Here is a 20266-nt window from a genome sequence, read left to right as displayed (position 1 = left end):
TTGTCTACCAGACAAGTGAGATCTTTATTTACCGAGGAGATTGCAGCATCGATTGCTGGACCCCCCCCCCCCCATTTCTTATAGAATTCCTCCTCCAAAGGATAAATTGTAGAAAACTTTTTTGGAGGAAAAAAATGCTTATGTGGGTGGTCCCATTAAGAATACATCAGCTTTTTTAGCCATGAATGGATAGGAAAAGCATCCCCAGATGGGGGAGGCTTTAGTGATCCCAAACCAGAGGTGGGCTCATCAATAGACTGTGCTACAGGCAACAAAAAGGTTGAGCAAACCAATTTATCGGAAGAGGTGATATCTTCCTGATCTTTTGGAAGAATTTCCTGATCCCATGCCCCTTGTACCTCAGGATGAGATGGGGATCTGCAACGCTTGGATCCACTATGGAAAGTGATCATAGCATCAATCTTCTGTTCCAAACTAGAAATGGTAGAAGAAAAAAACCTCCTGTGTGATATATAGGTGCTGAAGTGTCCAGCGCTGCTGCAACATCATTCTCCCCTGACGGCTCACTCTGACCGGCTGTATCACTCTCAGAGGAGGATGACATTTTCTTGGACATGGATTTAGGTTCTTGTAAAACAAACGATCCCTTAGAACCCTTTGGGGAGTTCCTTGTTCCCCTTCCAGCCTGCATAAAGCAGAGGTACTACCAGAAGGAATACATACACTGCTAGGTTATAATCAAGCAAAAAAATTGCTGCTATTAATGCCCAGCCTGAAGCAGTAACAATGTAACAAAAGGAAATGCCTGTGCCACCAAACCTGGAAAAAAGCCACCTCTTTTCTCGTGTCCCTCCACAGCCTGCAGCAGCACATGGTGTGCTTTAAATAGCTTCCACCACGTGCCCCTGGCATCGGAGAATGCTGATGCTGTTAGCCCCATCCCCCGCATTGCCTACGGCTCCATCCCCATTTTCAAAAAGATGGGTTTTCCCATGCAAACGGCGGACTGTAGGTACCCTCGGACCTAGAGCGAGCATGGCAGGAGCATACAAAAGCCGCAGAGCTTGAAACGAGGCCCGGTACCAGAAAATTTGGCCCAAAAGAGGACACTTTGAATGGATCTGGTCAGCATGGCTAGCCCTAGCAAGGATTGCTCCAGTGGAGCTCAGCACAGCACATCTTCACTCGTGACCAACACCTTAGACCCCGGCGAAAAAACTGAGGTACTCCCAGTAGTGGGAGGGGTTATATAGGGAGTGAACTTCTTGTCTTAGGACATGCCAGTGTCCATCACCTGAAGGTGGCCTATAACCCACATAGTAACTACATGGTGGGCAACTACATGGCAAAAGAGGTTTAATATTAAAAAATGTAAGGTAATGCATTTGGGTGCCAATAATATGTATGCAATATACTGACTAGGGAGAGAACCTCTGGTGGAATCTAGGGTGGAAAAGGACCTGGGGCAATAGTAGAGGACAGGCTCAGCAATGGCATGCTGCAAGCAAAGCCAACAGAATATTGGCATGCATTAAAAAGGGGCTTCACTCCAGAGATGAAATAATTCTCCCACTCTACAAGTCTCTGGTCTAGCTGCATCCTGAATATTCTGTCCAGTTCTGGGCACCAGTCCTCAGGAAGGATGTGGTGGAACTGGAGAGAGTACAGAGAAGGGCAACAAAGCTAATTAATTGAATAGAGACCCCCAGCTATGGGGAAAGACTACAAGCATTGAACTTATTCTCTCCGGAGAGGAGACGCTTGAGGGGAGATATGATAGCATTGTACAAATACCGTAATGGCGACCCTAGCATAGGGAAAAAAAAATATTTAGTAAAAGGGAATTTAAAAAAGACATGCGGCCATTCACTAAAATTGAGAGAAAAAAGTGGATTCTTTACTGTCAGAGCGGTAAGGATGTGGAATTCTCTTCCACAAACAGTGGTATCAGCAGGGAGCGTCAATAGTTTAAAAAAAAACTATTAAATAGGCACCTTCATGACCACAGCATACATGGTTATACTATGTACTATTGACATAAGCACACACACATCATAGGTTGAACTGGATGGACTGATGTATTTTTTTCAACCTCACCAACTATGTAACTTGTCTGGAAGCATGGGGAAATAGGTATGTATGGTGCCAAGGCAACTGTACTAACAGCTTAGAATTTTAAAGGTCTCTTCTTGTGCCGTGCAAGCTAGAGACAAGTTATGAGAGAGAATAAGGCTAATATTTCCCATTCCTTGTGTTCCAGATAGATCCCCTGTAATTTAACTATTTTTCTGTTTACTCAAAAGGGGTTAGTACATTTTTTTTTCATTTTTTCTTAATTGCAGAAAAAACATGCTGGTGGCATGTCTGGTAGGGTAAGATTGTCCCACAGCTGCAGAGAATGCAGAGTTGATAAAAAGGGAAGTCTTTGGGTCAGCATACAGCAACATTGCAAGCGTCTAGATCAATTCATCCCATGTAAGGTGACGGTGGCGTGTAACTGCCATGGGCATGTCACGTTTCAGTTTTTGTTAGAATTACTACTTTTTTTTTTATTGAAGAAAAAAATTATAATCAGAGGGTAATATTTTCTGTTAACAATACCTAGAAAGGGTCACAGTTTTACTTATAGTACACATTAAACAAAACAGATTGAAGTATAAATTCTCTGGTATCACCTGTACTGCGTTTAATGGTAAGAGTACTTCTTATACATTTTAAAACATTCATTTTTGTCATTGTTAATCATATAAGTTTATTAAAAGCTTATATTTCATTCTATGTTATACTTTTACAAATGTCTGGAAAACTTCTGAGGTATTGATTGAATGTGAAATGCACCTCCATTACGGAGAAAAGTTATTGCATAGGAATGTACAAAAACAAAAGTACAATAACTGCTGTTAATTGGCAAAAATTTCCCCCATAGGAATCCATATGTTTTTACACTGTGTGGCATGATACAGGAACTCTTCTCCAGCTCCTTGTTGGGTGTCCTCCCACTCTCTGGTAAAGCCATAGTTGACCCAGGTTTGTTTACAGTTCTCAGCAGAAGACCACTCCACAAATTTGGAACCCTATTAAAAAAAAAATATCATGTTTGTAGGGACAGAAGAATTAAAGTAACACTAAACTTTAACCTTATTCTCTATAAACAATAAACAGAACTAAATCTTGAAGAGGAAGTCAGTTGAAAAGGAGCGAGATGGTGGTGCAGTACCCGCTGTGTGGCACCCGAGCAGCGTATTGCAGCGGGACTATGATGGGTTCACTGTGTGGGTATGTTATTTGAAGAGCACTACAGCAGTAAAGGTAAGTGGGAAATAAACATGGGGGCAGGGTTTAGTACTAGTTCAAGATGCTGACACAACAGGGCTAAGGTATTGCAGAAAGCAAACACTGCCTTGATGTAAAGATCTCAACAATCATCACAGCCTCTTACTTTGAAAATTAAAATAAGAATTTAGGGAAGATGAGGTATAATGGAGATGGTCTGCCAAAATCCACAATAGAAATCATACAAAATTGAATGCATGTAGTGTACAACAAACCCATCATGGACTATATGACAGAATCATAATGTGAAATAAAAAAAAAAAATTAATTTGACATCAATATCATTAAAACTGGACGATAAAATGTAGAAAAATGCACATGTACATACAACATGGACAAAATATAAATGTGATACCCCTAGAAAACCCTAGACACAACAAAATATGGCATCCAATGGGTTATCTGTCTTCAATTCAAGGTTAGACCTTCCTCAGGGATTCTAGACTGGGTATCGTTTTCTTTTAAATGAGAGCATAGAACATGTATGAAGCACATTCGTTTCTGCTGGCTGTGGCGCTGTACAGATGAGCCTCACGATAAGTGGACAATGATGCACGCTGACGGCTACGTAAATCTCAAGCTCTACAGATTACTAATCTGACTGGTTGGTGCCACCAGGAGCCTTTCGCCCCAACTGGGGTCTTTGTGTATGTGAATTTGACATGGTTGTGCTTTTTTGTCCACTTATTGTGGGCTCATCTGTACAGCCGCCACATCCAGCTTGGTGAGAGGATGACAATTGGTGCGATTATTCGCAAATGTAAGAAACACAAAATAACTGTCAATCTCCTTTGGTCTGGGGCTCCATACAAAATCTCACCTTGTGGAGTTTGAATGATCATGAGAACAGTGAGGAATCAGCCCAAAACTACACGGGAGAATCTTGTCCAAGATCTCAAGGCAGCTGCGACCATAGCCACCAAGAAAACAATTGGTAACACACTATGCCGTGAACGACTGATATCCTGCAGAGCTCATTAGGTCCCTCTCTTCAAGAAAGCACATGTACAGGCCCCTCTGAAGTTTGCTAATGAAAATCTGAATGATTCAGAGGAGAACTGGGTGAAAGTGTTGTGGTTAGATGAGACCAAAATCAAGCTCCTTGCCATTAACTCAGCTCGCCGTGTTTGAAGGAGGAATGCTGCCTATGACCCCAAGGACACCATCGCCACCGTCAAACATGGAGATGGAAACATTATGGTTGGGGGGGGGGTTCTGCTAAGGGGACAAGCCAACTTTACCGCATCAAACGGACGATGGATGGGGCCACGCACCATTAAATCTTGGGCGAGAACCTCCTTCCCTCAGCCAGGGCATAGAAAAATAGGATTTTTATAACAACTTACCTGCAAAATCCTTTTCCTTTAAGGTACATCATGGGACACAGTCTCTGTAATTACTGATGGGTTACAGAGTATAATTACGTGACTGGATACTGGCACACCCTAGACAGGAAGTTCAATCCCCCATATAACCCTTCCCCTTACTGGAGGTACCTGAGTTTTGTAGAAAAGTAATATAAATGTATTAGAAGAAGGGAGGGACCCTGTGTCCTGTGATGTACCTCAAAAGAAAAGGATTTTCCAGATAAGCTGTTATAAAAATCCTATTTTCTTTTTCTTACATCGCAGGACACTGATTCTCAGTAATTACTGATGGGATGTCCCAAAGCAATGCTATCTGAGGGGAGGGGAACCACACAAAGTAGGGTGTAATCAGACCTGAGGACCTTGTACCTGTCAGGGCTGGCTTACCCTTCCTTCTCTGGGCTGGCTGCTAAAGCTGTCGGCTAATTGCCAGCTTTCATCTCTCTCCACAGTTACCCAACTGTTCCTGATCATGCTCGTCTGACCTCCCTACTTAAAGCTGTCCAGCTCACTTCATCTCTGCCTTTCGCCTTGGTCACATCACAAGAATGATGTGATGTGACCGCACAGATCTCCAGAATGTTGATAAGTAAGGTCCTCTCGGTCTTGGACCATCTCCTTTGGACAGTCGACTGGTCCAGAACTGCCCCCCAACCTGAAAGACTGGCATCTGTTGTTACCACTGTCCAGGTAACTGGTAAAAAGGATTTTCCTTTTTGCAGATTTTCGGGTATCGACCACCAACTGAGGCTCTGTAAGAGACAGACGCATCGGAAAATCTAACGCCTGACAGGATGCTGTTTTGCAGCAGTCTAGAAGGAAGCTGAGCATAGGGAACTGCTTTGAATGAAGCCACCATCTTCCCCAGGAGCCTCATACAAAGGCGAATAGGAGGAGCCTTCTTTGCTCTGACTACCTGAATCAGTTCGTTTAAAGCGGGAGTCCGCCGGGACTCCGCGTTTTTTTTTTTTTTAAAGTCAGCAGCTACAAATACTGCAGCTGCTGACTTTTAAAATAGTGACACTTACCTGTCCAGCGCGCCCGCGATGTCGGCACCCGAAGCCGATCTCTAGATCGACACTCGAGTGCTGCCGCCGCCATCTTGGGCATGGGAATCAGGAAATGGAGTCTTTCGGCTTCATTTCCCGGTTCCCTACTGCGCATGCGCGAGCCGCGCGATGAGGACGGTCCCCGCTGCCTCTGGGATCTGTGTGTTTCCCAGCAGGCAGCGGGGCACTTGTGGAAGGGGGCGGGCACTTGCGGAAAGGGGCGTAATGTACGCCCCTTTCCGCAGAGAGCTAGCCCGGAAGTGGGTGCAGTTACCTGGATTATCCAGGTAACTGCACCCCCCTCCCCCCTGAAAGGTGCCAATTGTGGCGCCGGAGGGGGGGAGGAATCGGATGAGCGGAAGGTCCATTTTAGGGTGGACCTCCCCTTTAAGGAACCGATCTTTGTTTGGGGTAGAAATACCCTCTTCTGGGATTTATCTATGACCAGACCCAAATACTCTAGTCTTCTTACTGGTTTTAAAAAAGACTTCTCTAAGTTGAGGACCCAATCTAGGTATTCCAGGTAGCTGATTGTGGTGAACAAGTTTTGGTCCAAGCAGGCTACTGACCGGTCTATCAAGAGCAGGTAGTCTAGGTATGCTACTACCGTTATACTTTGGGTCCTTAATCTGGCCAAAGGAGAGGCCAAGATCTTTGTAAACAGCCGAGGTGCAGTAGCTAGCCCGAAAAGCAGAGCTACAAACTGAAAGTGGCGTCTTTCTACTTCGAAACGCAGGTACTTTTAATGAGCAGGGAAATTAGGTGCATGCAGGTATGCATCCTTAATGTCTATTGACGCCAGAAGTTCTCCACCTTGTAGGATGGAGTCTACTGACCGGATTAATACCATGTGGAAGGACCATACTTAGAAATCGGTTTAGATCTTTGAGATCAAGAATGGGTCTGACATCTCCGCTTGGTTTTGGCACAGTGAAAAGATTTGAATAAAACTCCAATCCTTGCTCTTTCGTGGGAACTACCACGATAACTCTCTGCGAAAATAGTCGCTCCAACGCTAGAGAGACTTCTTTTTCTCTGGGTACATTTGATCTGAGGAAACGAGGAGAAGGCAAGTCTCGGAATTCTAGTTTGTAACCTAGAGTTATTGTGGGGATCACCCATCTGTCCCGAAATTCCTCCTGCCAGAGCCCTGAGAACTTTAGCAATCTTCCCCCCACTCGAGCGAGCGGGGGCGCCCCTTCATAAGGAGGCCTTAGCGTTTTTGTTTTGAAGACCTTCTCCCCCAGGACTTCTTTTATCCCTGGGGTTGACTCTGAGCCTGACAGAGGAAGCCGTTGTGACTGCCTCGAGGCTGGTGCTCCTGGCACTGGAGAAAGAGCCCGTTTAAAAGGAGGGACATTTACTCCTTTTCTTGACTGGTAAAAGGGTGCTTTTCCCACTGGAGATCCTTTGGATATAATTGTCCAAATCCTCTCCGAACAGTCTTGCACCACAAAAAGGAAATCCAGCCAGGAGTTTCTTATATGGTGATTCGGCTGACAAATTTTTCAACAATAGGATTCTACGCATATGTACCAAACCAAGCGTAAGGCGAGAGGTCTGGAGGTTAAAATCTCTGATAGCATCAACAGCAAAACACAAAGCCGCTGGTAGATTGGCCAACCCCTGAGCTTGCTGTTCAGGTAAAACTTTGAGCACCTGTTTAACATGGTCTCTTAAATATTGACAGACTCCAATTGCTGCCACTGCAGGTTGGCATACTGAACCTGCCAATGACAAAATGTTTTTTAATAGGAATTCCAATTTTTTTTATCAGTTGGATCCCTAAGCATCTGATCGTTGTCAACAGGACAAGTTAAGCTTTTATTTAGGCTTTTATTTACGGAGGATATGGCAGCGTCAACCGCCGGTATACCCCACATCTTAGTAAACTTTACCTCCATAGGATTAAGTGTTAAAAACTTTTTAGGTGGAAAAAAATGTTTATCTGGGTGATCCCACTCAGAATAGATAAGCTTTTCCAGTAAACTATGAACAGGAAAGACACATGCAGTTTGAGGAGGCTTCAGTGAACCCAAAGAAGTGGGTTGTTTAACGGACTCAGGTATGGGTAACTTAAATGTGGACCGGACCAATCCAGCAAGAATTTGCACCAACATCTTCTCATCCTGAGAACCTGAAGAGGCCCCTTCTCCATTAGATTCCTCAATATGGAATCATCAGTCTCATTCCGATCCTCTGAGGGGGATTCCACTCCTTTATTCCAGAGTTCCTCAGTTTGAGGGTCCTGGGTGGCAGAGGGGGACCTAGTGCATTTTCTTCTGCTGAGTGAAGATGCAATTAAAGCCACTAATGTTTCCTCTAATCTATTTATGGTTGAGGAAAAAACCTTCTGTGTAATGTATACAGTGGCTGAAGTGCCAGAAGCAGTTGCAGCCCCTGACCCCGACAGCTCACCCTGGCCAGCCTCCCCGGGTCCTGCAGGGGGGGGGTGCTGCAGGGGGGAGGGTCCTCAAAGCTTGAAAGGGACCCCTTTTAGCCTCTATTCGGGGTATTTGTACCTCTTATACCCATAGCGCAAAGCAACTAAAGATAGAGGTACCACAAAAAAATGCACTGTCTGCTGAGCACTGTAGTTCAGCAACTGCCGCTGCTACCAAGACTCAGTCTGGTGCTTAAGTAAATGCTGCCTGGGAACGCCTGTGTCCCACACTCACATGTGCCTGTCAGCTCTGTGTCCCTCCATAGGCTGTGTGCACCTGAAAAAGAGTGCACTTTAAAGCCTGTGTGGCCTAACGCTCCACCCCACCCTCCTCCGACCACTTCCGCCCCCCTCGTTTTTTGAAAAACAAGTGTTTCCCAAGCGAGCCGAGGCTCTAATTCCTTTGGCAAGCATGGAGGGGAGGCTCGGACAGAGGAGAGAGAAGGGTCGGCAGCGGGTGGTGCAGCATGCTACCGCTCTTTACCCAGGCTTGCCTCATTCCCCTAACCCCTGGCGGTAGAGTCCCAGAAGGAAAAAAAAAAACCTTACCTTCATCCTACCTGGAGCATGGCTGGAGGAGTATAGAGCGTGGACACCAAGCAGAAAGAACAGGAATGAAAGTGAAGTGCTCTTGGCAGCCCCCGGTGGTGACTTTAGGCATAGCATACATTTATTTTAAAGAAGAAAACCTACTAGAATTAGAAAAATTCTTGAGGAGTCTCCCTTACCTTATCTCCAGCTGCAGGGTTTGAATAACAGACCCAATCTTCACCTCTCACTGTGGGCTCCATTTAGGAAAAAGCCGTCAGAGACTGGGGCTCCCTTGAACAGGGGGATCCGCAGTTCTGGGCCTGTAAAGCACCCCACCAGGAATATGGCTAAAAAAAAAACAAATACTGGGTCGCGGGGTCCAGCTCTCTAAAAAGAGAAGCGTAACAGGCAAAACCTTGTTTCTTCGGACATGAGGCCTGGGTACCATCCAATTCGGCCTGGAAAAGACACCTTGAATGGATCCAGTTGCAAGGCTAGCCCCATTGAGGATATTCCAGTAGAGCACAGCACATCTTTACTTGTGACAAACAAGACACTGGCAAAAAAAAAAAAAAAAAAAAAAAAAAAAAAAAAAAGGTACCTCCAGTAAGGGGAGGGGTTATATGGGGGATTGAACTTCCTGTCTAGGGTGTGCCAGTGTCCAATCACGTAGTGATACCCTATAACCCATCAGTAATTACTGAGACTCTGTGTCCCATGATGTACGAGAAAGAAATGGGTCATGGATGGGTATTACAGCATGACAATGACCCAAAGCAAACAGCCAAGGCAACAAGGAAGTGGCTCAAGAAGGAGCACATTAAAGGTACTGGAATGGCCTAGCCAGTCTCCAGACGCTAATCCCCTAGAAAATATGTGGAGGGAGCTGAAGGTTAGAGTTATCAAACATCAGCCTCGAAACCTTAATGACTTGGAGAGGATCTGCAAAGAGGAGCGAGACAAAATCCCTAGTGGGCCTAGTGGCCAACTACAAGAAACGTCTGACCTCTGTGATTGCCAACAAGGGTTTTGCCACCAGGAACTAAGTCATGTTTTGGGAAAGGGTCAAATACTCATTAAAATACAAATCAATTTATAACTTTTTTGAAATGCAGTTTTCTGTATTTGTTATGTTATTATTATTATTATACAGGTTTTATATAGCGCCAACAGTTTGCTCAGAGCTTTACAACATGAGGGCAGACTTTACAGTTACATTACAATTTTGTACAAGAGGAATCAGAGGTATTCTGTCTCTCACTGTTCAAATAAACTTACCATTAAAATTATAGACTAATCATTTCTTTGTTAGTGGGAAAATGTACAAAATCAGCAGCGGATCAAATACTTTTTTCCCCTCACAGTAGTCAGAAACATGTTGGGTTCTACCACAACTGTTCTTTGGAGCCAACCTTGATTTGAAGTTGGATAGCCCTTTGGATGCCATATTTTGTTGTGTCTACGGCAGGGCTCAAAATTTCAAGTCCTGAGCTACTAGCCAGGCTTAAGAATTAATCGCCACCAGCTGCCCTACCCAACCCCTACCCTGCCCCTAATTCCACCTCCCATAAATTATCTCAAGAAATTACACTTTTAAATGTTTTATGCCGAATTAAGTTACAAAAATAAACTATTAACAACTTTATCAGTGACCATCGTTGCAGCAACATGCCCATCAATTCAGCCTCACCAGTGTCCATCAATGCAGCCTCACCTGTGCCCATCAATGCAGCCTTTGGGTATGACAAACTAAGTTTAGGAGTTATGTCATATGGAAATTTATTAAGCAGACAGCCAAATTGGTACTTACATAACATGAGAGATAAACAAGCATGTAAACAACAGTCCTAAGTCACTGTAGAAGCCCAGTGGTGTATTGCTGGAGATTCGGCATCAGTAGCATCAATGTAATGACTGGCCAGGTCAATGCCTCGCGTTGGATGGAACCAGCATGGATTGCACTCAGAGATAGACTGGATGTGACATCAGGACGTGGGAGCGAATCGGGTGACGCGTTTCAAAGCATACACTTTTTCCTCAGACCTGAGTGGCTGTGGGACGTGTCAATCTTATATAGACTGGCCCGAGAGGCGGGCCAAGACATCACAGGAAGAAGTAACAGCCCAAAATGAAAGGGACCATTGGGGATATATAGATTAGTCCACATAATCTGCTACATTATTGTAGTGATACACCACAGGGCTCCTATAGTGACTTAGGACTGTTGCTTACATGCTCATTTATCTCCCATGTTATGCGAGTACCCATTTGGCTGTCTGCTTAATACATTTCCATATGGCATAACTTCTACACTTAGTTTGGCGCACCTTGCTCTGCCTTTGTTCGTTCCAGAGAAATTGCTTCACTCACAGTGAAGCTGCCACAAGTGTAGTTTATTCAACCCCAAGGACATTATGAACTTTTAACAATGGACTTTTTATGTTTTCGTAGTCTTTATTGCAAGACTTCTGTCTTTATCATGTGATCCCAGACTGTCACCGACAATTTTCATGCGCCAGTCTTTTCTTCATCACTGCAGCCTCATCTGTGCTCTTCAATGCAGCATGACAAGTGCCAGGAATCAGAAAGAGGAGAGGAAGAGGAGAGCCGGCCGAGTGGGGATCACTGGCTGGGACAGCTTGGATTTTAATTGTCGGACGCCCGCAATCACACACAGTCCTGCCTCCTGGATCGGCTCCTCTGATAGACATCACACGTCCTGGCATGGGACCGGTGTTCTGTCCATCAAAGGAGCAGGTCCAGGAGGCGGGACTGTGTGCAACTGCGAGCCCCCTAGAAAATTAAATGCAGGCTCTCACAGATCTCCGCTCTGTGATTATATGGCTGGCTCTCCTCTTCCTCTGGTCACCTGACCAATTCAACCCAGCCTGCCGGCGCTCGCCCCTCCCCTCCTCCTCCAAGGCAGCCCCACACACACCCTCAAGCTTTTTCCATTGCCCAAATGTGAGCAGGCTTTGAAGGGTATTCGTATGTATCATTCATATGTATCACACTTATGCTTGGTCAACGTTGTATGTACATGTCCATTTTATCCTCCAATTTTAATGATATTGATGTGAAATAATAAAACATTTACATATATGTATTATTTAACATCAAGATCATGCCAACCCTGAAACAGGAAATTTTGGGCTGCAGTCAAGATTAAACAGGCTGTTTGCTTTATTAACCAGTTCCTGACTGACGGCAGAACGGCACGGGCAGGCATATTGGCGTACAGGTACGTCCATTTTAATATGCCGCCCTGCCATCGCGTCGGGACCCCCGAGTCCAGTCGCGGGTCCCACGGACTCGATCGCCGCAGGGGATACCCGCAATCGTCTCACGGGGGGCGGCTGAACAGGGAGATGCCGTTGTAAACAGCATGTCTCCATTCTGCCTAGCAACAAGTGACGCTGATCTCTGCTCCATGTGATAACACAAAGCCCAGCCCCCCACAGTTAGTAACACGCCCCTAGGAACACTTAACCCCTACACTGCCACGCCCTGGTTAACCCCTTCACTGCCAGTGTCATTTACATAGGAATCACTGCATTTGTATAGCACTGATTGTTGTATAAATGACAATGGTGTCAAAAATGTGTAGAAGAATATGTATCGGCCTAAACTGAGGGAAAAAATTTTTTTTTTATATATTTCTGGGGGATATTCATTATAGCAAAAAGTAAAACGTTTTTTCAAAATTGTCACTCTATTTTTGTTTATAGCGCCAAAAAGAAAAACCGCAGGGGTGATCAAATACCACCAAAAGAAAGCTCTATTTGTGGGAAAAAAAGGACGTCAATTTTGTTTGGGAGCCACGTCGCATGACCGCGCAATTGTCAGTTAAAACGACGCAGCGCCAAATCACAAAAAGTGGTCTGGTCTTAAGCCAGCAAAATGGTCCGGACTGAAAGTGGTTAAGGTATGGATGTGAGGAGCATCAGCTGGATCGCAACCAAGCCATACAGCACATGGCTGCTGCAGGCGATTCCAGTATTAATATTATGTTAAAGCCCTTCGCGTATGCTGCCCGGGATGCTGCCATACCCCTCGTCGAATGCGCTTTGATCTCTGAAGAAGGAAGGCCCAGCGTTTTGTATGCAATATGTATGGTCTTGACAAACCAGGAAGACACAACTCTGGATGTTGCTGGCTTTTTAGGCCCCATTGGGAAAATCTACAGCTGATCTAGTTTTCAAAAGCTTTTAGTCCATTTCAGGTAGGTTGAAACTGCAGAGACCGGGTCTACCTACTCCACTCATCGGCTGTATCCACCGGAAAAGCTGGGAGAATGACCTCCCAGTTCATATGAAATTATGTGGAAACCTTAGGTAGTAAGCTTGGTATCGGCCTAAGGACTATCTTGTGTGGGAGCACCAAACAATATGGTTCTTTAGATAAGAAGGTGCACATCTCGGAGACTCTTATGGCTGAGGCAACGGCTAGTAAAAAACAAACACAAAAAAACTGTTAAAAGAAATAATGAACAAGAAAAAGCTTGATCAAACGGAGGAACCAGCGATGTTCCCAAGACTAGTGTTAAGTCCTCTTTTGGAAAAAAAACTATTTCAATGGAGGTCTGATTTCTACGGCTGCCCTAAAAATCAGATCAGCAATGGATGTACAGCATATCTTGTACACGACATAGCCGACAAAGCGGGGATTTGACCCTTCAGGGAATATTAAGCTAACCCTTAGAGACCACCCTGCAGAAATTCCAAAATGTTAGATACTGAAGGAGATCACTACTACACCGCCCGAAGGACCCAAACCAGTTAAAGCCCCCCTTCTCACTTCCGAGTAATTAACTTCATCCTCCTGTGGTTCGGGTGTCAGGCCCCACTCTACAGAAGGCGTTTTTGACAAGGAGGCAGTGGGATTGGTAACCCAACTTTATCATCCAAGCCAGAGGGAAGCACGGCTCCCTGAGCCGATAAGGTAAGACTACTATTGCTGTGACCCTTTCTCGTTGAATCTTCAGCAGGATTTTGAGAGCCAATGGAAGCGGCAGGAACATACACCAAGGGGAAGTTCCAAGCCCTGGACAGAGCACTCTGACCCAACGCCTGTGGATGCCAGGTCCGGGAGAAGCAAGGTGGTTGACAATTCTCCTCCAATGCCATAAGATCTATCAAAGGCATCCCCCAGACCCTGATGATCTTGCGTAGGTACTTGGGATTGAGGCTCCATTCGTTGTGATCCCCAAAGCCTCGACTCAAGCAATCTGCTAAAACACTCACAGGCCCTGGGGGATAAGATGCTGTAAGAGAGCCGAGATTCTTCTCTGCGAATAGGAAGATTGACATGCCACCTGAACGAGCGGGTGACGTCTTCTGCCCCCTTGATGAGACATAAGCAGCCGTAGTTTTGTTGTCCAAAAGAATCTTGACAGCTCGACCTCGCAACATAGGTTGGAACGCTAAGATAGCGTGTCTGACAGCATTCAATCCCAGGAAATTTGAACTCTTTGCCCCACAAAGGTTCAATTGGCCTTGAACCTGCTGTCCCAGGCAGTATGCCCCGCAGCCTGCCAGACTGGAATTGGTTGTCACCACTATTGGTTCTGAGGCCTTCAACAGAACTCTGCAGGAAAGATTGGGAGCTACTGACCACCAAACCAGGGACCAGATTATCGGAATAGGCAGATGATTTTCTGGAACAAGGAGTGACGATCCCACTGAAGAAGAAAGTTGCATTGAAACCTCCTTCTGCGCCACCTGACCCATGGTACTACTGGAACTGTGGCCGATAGAACCCACAGATACTGCATGCATTCCTTCATCATCATAGAATGCCTGGCCATCACTGCTTTTGTCTGAGACTGGACCTCCTGGACCTTCCGCTACGGAAGAGAAACACGACCCAGATCCATGTGGAATTGTACTCCTAAATACTCCAACATTTGGGTCAGATGCATCTGGCTCTTCTGAAAGTTGATCAACCAACCAAAACGAGCTAGTGTTTTTCAGGTGAAATTCACTTGAAGTAAAAGGAGCTCATTTGATGGACACAGAAGTAGCATGTCGTCTAGCTAATGGAATATTTGCACTCCCTTGACTCTGAGAGTCGCAACGACAGCAGACCGTAGCTTTGAAAACATTCTCAGTCATGCAGAGACCGAATGGAAGACATTAAAATTGAAAATGAGAGCCTTCTACGGAAAACCTGAGAAAGCGATGGTGAGATGCGTCTATGGAAACATGAAGATAAGTATCCGCCAGATCGATGGAAACCATCCAGTCTCCTGACTCCACAACTGAAATTATCATTTCCAATGACTCCATTTTGAATGGTGGAACCTTCATGTAAGAATTCAGGACTTTGAGGTAAAAAAACTGGTCCGAAACCCCCTGAAGCCTCTGGGACCAAAAACAGAGGGGAACATACTCTTTGACCAAATTCCTGCCTTGGAACCGGAAGGATGGCCCTTGCTGCCAACAGCTCCCCCTATATATACTCTCAAACATCTGTAGGAAGTCCAGTTTATACAAACAAGGTGTGAGGGGGCCTTGTTCTGAACTCGAGATGATAACGTGATCGAATGATGGTTACAATCCAGGCATCCTGTAATTTGTCCACCCAAACCCCCAAAAATTGGGCTAGTCTTGTTCATACCTGAGAGGGTTAAGCAGAGACACCTTCAGAAGGACTTATTTGAAGTCTTAGGAGCTTCGTTGGCCCTGGGCTTGGAAGGTTTTTGGAAGGTTGAGCCAGCTCCCTTCCACTGTCTGAAAAACTGTAAGCACTGGCCTCTCTGAATCCTTCTTTGGATCTCTTGTTAAACGGAAAGGGCTGCTGTTGTCTTTTTCTCTTTTGCGGGATTAGGCTAGATCTGCCGCCGAAAACCCACTGAATTGCTGATTCTAAGTCTTTCCCGAAGAGTAGCTTCCCATGGAATGGCACCGAACACAGACTGTGCTTAGAAGCTTTATACGCTACGCTTCGGGATTGAGCGATAGGCAAAACTGGAAGCGATGCAAAAAGTGAGTGTATCAGCTTTATGCGTTTTTCACCACCTATCAGACATCTCACAGCACCATCATTATTTACCATTTCTATTTATCTACTATGGTTCAGCCAAACAGGTGCCTGCTGCAGCAGGCTGTCTATTTAATTAATTTGGTTCCAGCTGACAGCGCTAGAGTACCACCTTTTATTTTTCCCTTCTCCACGAACTTATTTGCTTTATCCATCCATTTTTATTTTTACAGGGTGCTCCGTTTTCCATTTGCACTAGCTAGATTCTCCTTCCTGGGAGATTAGAGTACCTTACTGGTTTATATGTTCTGTTTTATACATGCTCTAGTTACATGTATGCCCCCTGGAGAGGATGTCCGCCTTATAGTGTTAAGCCTCTCCTTACATCAGTTGGGGTACAGTTGTACTGCTTTGAATTCTGCACTTGATTGGTTGCTGATTTCACATCATACCTGATTTACTCTTGTACTATGTATAATTAGTTAACCCATCTTTTAAAGACCACCCTGGGACACTCCCACTTACTAGAGAGGCAAGTATTGCCTCGTTTGAGGGGATCCCACCATTGTGAGGCAGTTTTCCCTTAGGACCTTTGTACGCATGACGGGGAGGTCAGCAACCGCAAAAAGCTCTGTCCCTCTGTTTCATTACATTGCCCACACCTGGCTGGTCTCTGGAGGTGGGGATGCCAAGGGGTAAAACCACCCATTCTGCTCAACTGTGTTACATTGGGTGTGCCCCCCCCCCCCTGGTATACACGACTTATGGGTTCCTGTGAATCCGAATGGGGATTCCTCTTGATGTTGATGACCAAGTTACTATAGATACGATCGTGATGGAGAAATGTTCTGTTTAATGTTATGTGTTGGTGAGCGCCTCTTGGTTACTGATAGGGATGTTACTATATGCAACACCATCTCTGCCACTTAGTATTTTTTCGATCTCTGAGAGTCGGGTGGCTGGAGTTAGCTGGTAGTCTCCTGCTGGGCTATCTCTAACTATTCCCCCAATTAGACCAACACTTACATGTGTGTCGGTGAGCGTTTTTTCAATAACCTTTTTGCGAATATGGACTTGGGAGACTGAGCTAGCCGTCTGCTGACCTTTACTACTTTTCTTTACTCGCCTTTCTTCTCTTCTCTTGCTTTAACTGGCCCTTTTCCTCTCTTCTTTCTCGTCTTTTCATTCTCTTCAAATTTCTTTGTCCTCGCCTCTTGCCCTCCTTTCTTTGCATTTTAGACCAAGCCCACCCTTTTTTGGATCCCGCTGTCACTGTCGTTCAGCTGCAATGGATACTATCCATGTTGTATTTATTAATGCTAAAGGACTTAATGTCCCCAAAAAAAGATTCATGACCTGACATTTTTGTTCATGCAGATGTTGCATTTATACCCAGTTCAGAGATGACAACCCCCCCCCACCCGCTTCAAAACAGGTCCTACCCCATGACATACCATTTCACTAATAAAATTGCTAAGTTGAAAGGAGTCTCGATCGGAATTGATGGTAGGGTACCATGAACACCCTTGTCAGATGGGCATTTTCTATTTGTTAAGGGTATGATTGGCAATGTCAATTAGCTACTCTATATGCACCTAACAATCACCAAGACCTCTTTCTCAGTCATAGTCTTGGCCATCTGATACTGGGAGGGGATTTTAATGTTCCTCTGAACCCCTCTATTGACACCTCCTCAGGGTCTTCCTCCGTTCCTCTTGGATCTCTCAAACTAATTTCTAGAGCCATACACAGAACAGTTGATTGATGTGTGGCACTTGCTCCATTCCGGGGAAAGGGATTACACTTTTTACTCTTACCCTCATAAACTGTACACAGGTATAGACTACTTTTTGATCATTACATTGCCAATTACATGCTGTGCTAGATTCCTCTACAGTGCCTTGCGAAAGTATTCGGCCCCCTTGAACTTTTCAACCTTTTGCCGCATTTTAGGCTTCAAACATAAAGATATAACATTTCTATTTTTTGTGTGAAGAATCACCAACAAGTGGGACACAATTGTGAAGTGGAACGAAATCTATTGGATTTTTTAAACTTTTTTAACTAATAAAAAAATGAAAAGTGGGGCGTGCAAAATTATTCAACCCCTTGCGTTAATACTTTGTAGAGCCACCTTTTGCTGCGATTACAGCTGCAAGTCGCTTGGGGTATGTCTCTATCAGTTTTGCACATCGAGAGACTGAAATTCTTGCCCATTCTTCCTTGCAAAACAGCTTGAGCTCAGTGAGGTTGGATGGAGAGCGTTTGTGAACAGCAGTTTTCAGCTCTTTCCACAGATTCTCGATTGGATTCAGGTCTGGACTTTGACTTGGCCATTCTAACACCTGGATACGTTTATTTGTGAACCATTCCTTTGTAGATTTTGCTGTATGTTTGGGATCATTGTCTTGTTGGAAGATAAATCTCCGTCCCAGTTTCAGGTCTTTTGCAGACTCCAACAGGTTTTCATCCAGAATGGTCCTGTATTTGGCTGCATCCATCTTCCCCTCAATTTTATCTTCCCTGTCCCTGCTGAAGAAAAGCAGGCCCAAACCATGATGCTGCTACCACCATGTTTGACAGTGGGGATGGTGTGTTGAGGGTGATGAGCTGTGTTGCTTTTACGCCAAACATATCGTTTTGCATTGTGGGCAAAAAGTTCGATTTTGGTTTCATCTGACCAGAGCACCTTCTTCCACATGTTTGGTGTGTCTCCCAGGTGGCTTGTGGCAAACTTTAGACGAGACTTTTTATGGATATCTTTGAGAAATGGCTTTCTTCTTGCCACTCTTCCATAAAGGCCAGATTTGTGCAGTGTACGACTGATTGTTGTCCTATGGACAGACTCTCCCACCTCAGCTGTAGTTCTCTGCAGTTCATCCAGAGTGATCATGGGCCTCTTGGCTGCATCTCCGATCAGTCTTCTCCTTGTCTGAGCTGAAAGTTTAGAGGGACGGCCAGGTCTTGGTAGATTTGCAGTGGTCCGATACTCCTTGTATTTCAAAATGATCGCTTGCACAGTGCTCCTTGGGATGTTTAAAGCTTGGAAAATCTTTTTGTATCCAAATCCAGCTTTAAACTTCTCCACAACAGTATTACGGACCTGCCTGGTGTGTTCCTTGGTCTTCATGATGCTCTCTGCGCTTTCAACAGAACCCTGAGACTATCACAGAGCAGGTGCATTTATACAGAGACTTGATTACACACAGGTGGATTCTATTTATCACCATCAGTCATTTAGGACAACATTGGATCATTCAGAGATCCTCGCTGAACTTCTGGAGTGAGTTTGCTGCCCTAAAAGTAAAGGGGCCGAATAATTTTGCACGCACCACTTTTCAGTTTTTTATTTGCTAAAAAAGTTTAAAATATCCAATAGATTTCAATCCACTTCACAATTGTGTCCCACTTGTTGGTGATTCTTCACAAAAAAATTTAAATTTAATATCTTTATGTTTAAAGCCTGAAATATGGCAAAAGGTTGAAAAGTTCAAGGGGGCCGAATACTTTCGCAAGGCACTGTATCTATACAATTACATGGTCAGACCATGCACCCATAATCTTGACCTATGCTTTATCTGCTTAACTCCACCCTCTAACACAAGATTTTGGAATTAAACGAGAGCCTTCTTCAAGGCCCAGCTATCCTGGCAGATGTACTCAAGGAGATCAGCCTTTATTTTCAAAATAATGACACACCTGACTGTAATCCTGGGATTATATGGGAAGCGCACAAGGCGGTCATATGGGGAATACTTATTAAACAGGGCTCCAGAGTTTAAGCGGGAGGAGAAATTACATTCTCTCTTGACGGCCATACATACTCTTGAATCTTGCTATAAACATGCTCATCTCAGACTTTGGAAAAGGAACTATTGGCTCTACGCAAATACGTTATTGATTTAATGAGTTTCAAAACAGCGATACAAACCTGTCAAACTATCCTACAAATTTGGTGACAAGTGTGACCACCAATTAGCCAAATCTATTTGAGAACAAAAATTAGAGACATATTACTCAAAATTATTTCACCCAATGGCCAGAAAGTCACTCTTCCTAAAGAGGTCGAGCTTTCTACATGTCCCTTTACAATTTACGTCGCATCTCCATCCCAAAACCAAATGGATGTATACTTGGCTTCCTCAAGTTTACCTACACTGTCTTCCACGATATTGGAAGAACTAGAAGTGCCCATTACATTGGAAGAACTCCAATGTGCGATGAACGCTGCTAAACAAGGTAAATCCCCCAGGGCCTGATGGACTTACGATCCAATATTATAAAACTTCTTTTACCCTCCCTCGGCCACCTAGACAAAGACAGTTTTGTCCTGACGTGTGAAGCCATGGATAATACAGTTAAGGTCCTCAACTTGCTCCATACGGCCAACCAGAATCATATCCTATGTGTATTCCTCTGTACAGACGTTGAGAAGGCGTTCGACAGCGTGACTTGGTGCTTTATGTTTTCGGTCTTACGACATATAGGTCTTAGGAACACCATGCTTAGCTGGATCTCTAAAATATATTCTCAACAGACAGCACAGATTAAGGCAAATGGAGTCCTCTTCAACCCTTTCTCCATTGCTAATAAGAAGAGAC

The 20266-nt window shown here is 44.6% G+C and overlaps 1 protein-coding gene across 1 annotated transcript in view; it reads right to left on the bottom strand.

The window, feature by feature from the left end:
• Positions 1-2622: 2622 nt before the first annotated feature.
• The window catches only part of ALDH16A1 (aldehyde dehydrogenase 16 family member A1), a 350717-nt gene continuing 333073 nt past the window's right edge, over positions 2623-20266 (bottom strand). The window contains exon 17 of the mRNA XM_077457008.1: positions 2623-3035. Coding sequence (XP_077313134.1) covers positions 2862-3035 — 174 coding nt within the window. The 3' untranslated portion in view covers positions 2623-2861. The remainder of the gene's footprint in view (positions 3036-20266) is intronic.

The sequence above is a fragment of the Lithobates pipiens genome, unplaced genomic scaffold (genome assembly GCF_037356315.1).
Source record: "Lithobates pipiens isolate NorthernLeopardFrog02 unplaced genomic scaffold, aLitPip1_a1.2 Scaffold_27, whole genome shotgun sequence".
Lineage (NCBI taxonomy): Eukaryota > Metazoa > Chordata > Amphibia > Anura > Ranidae > Lithobates > Lithobates pipiens.
This window is presented reverse-complemented; position numbering and strand designations above follow the sequence as displayed.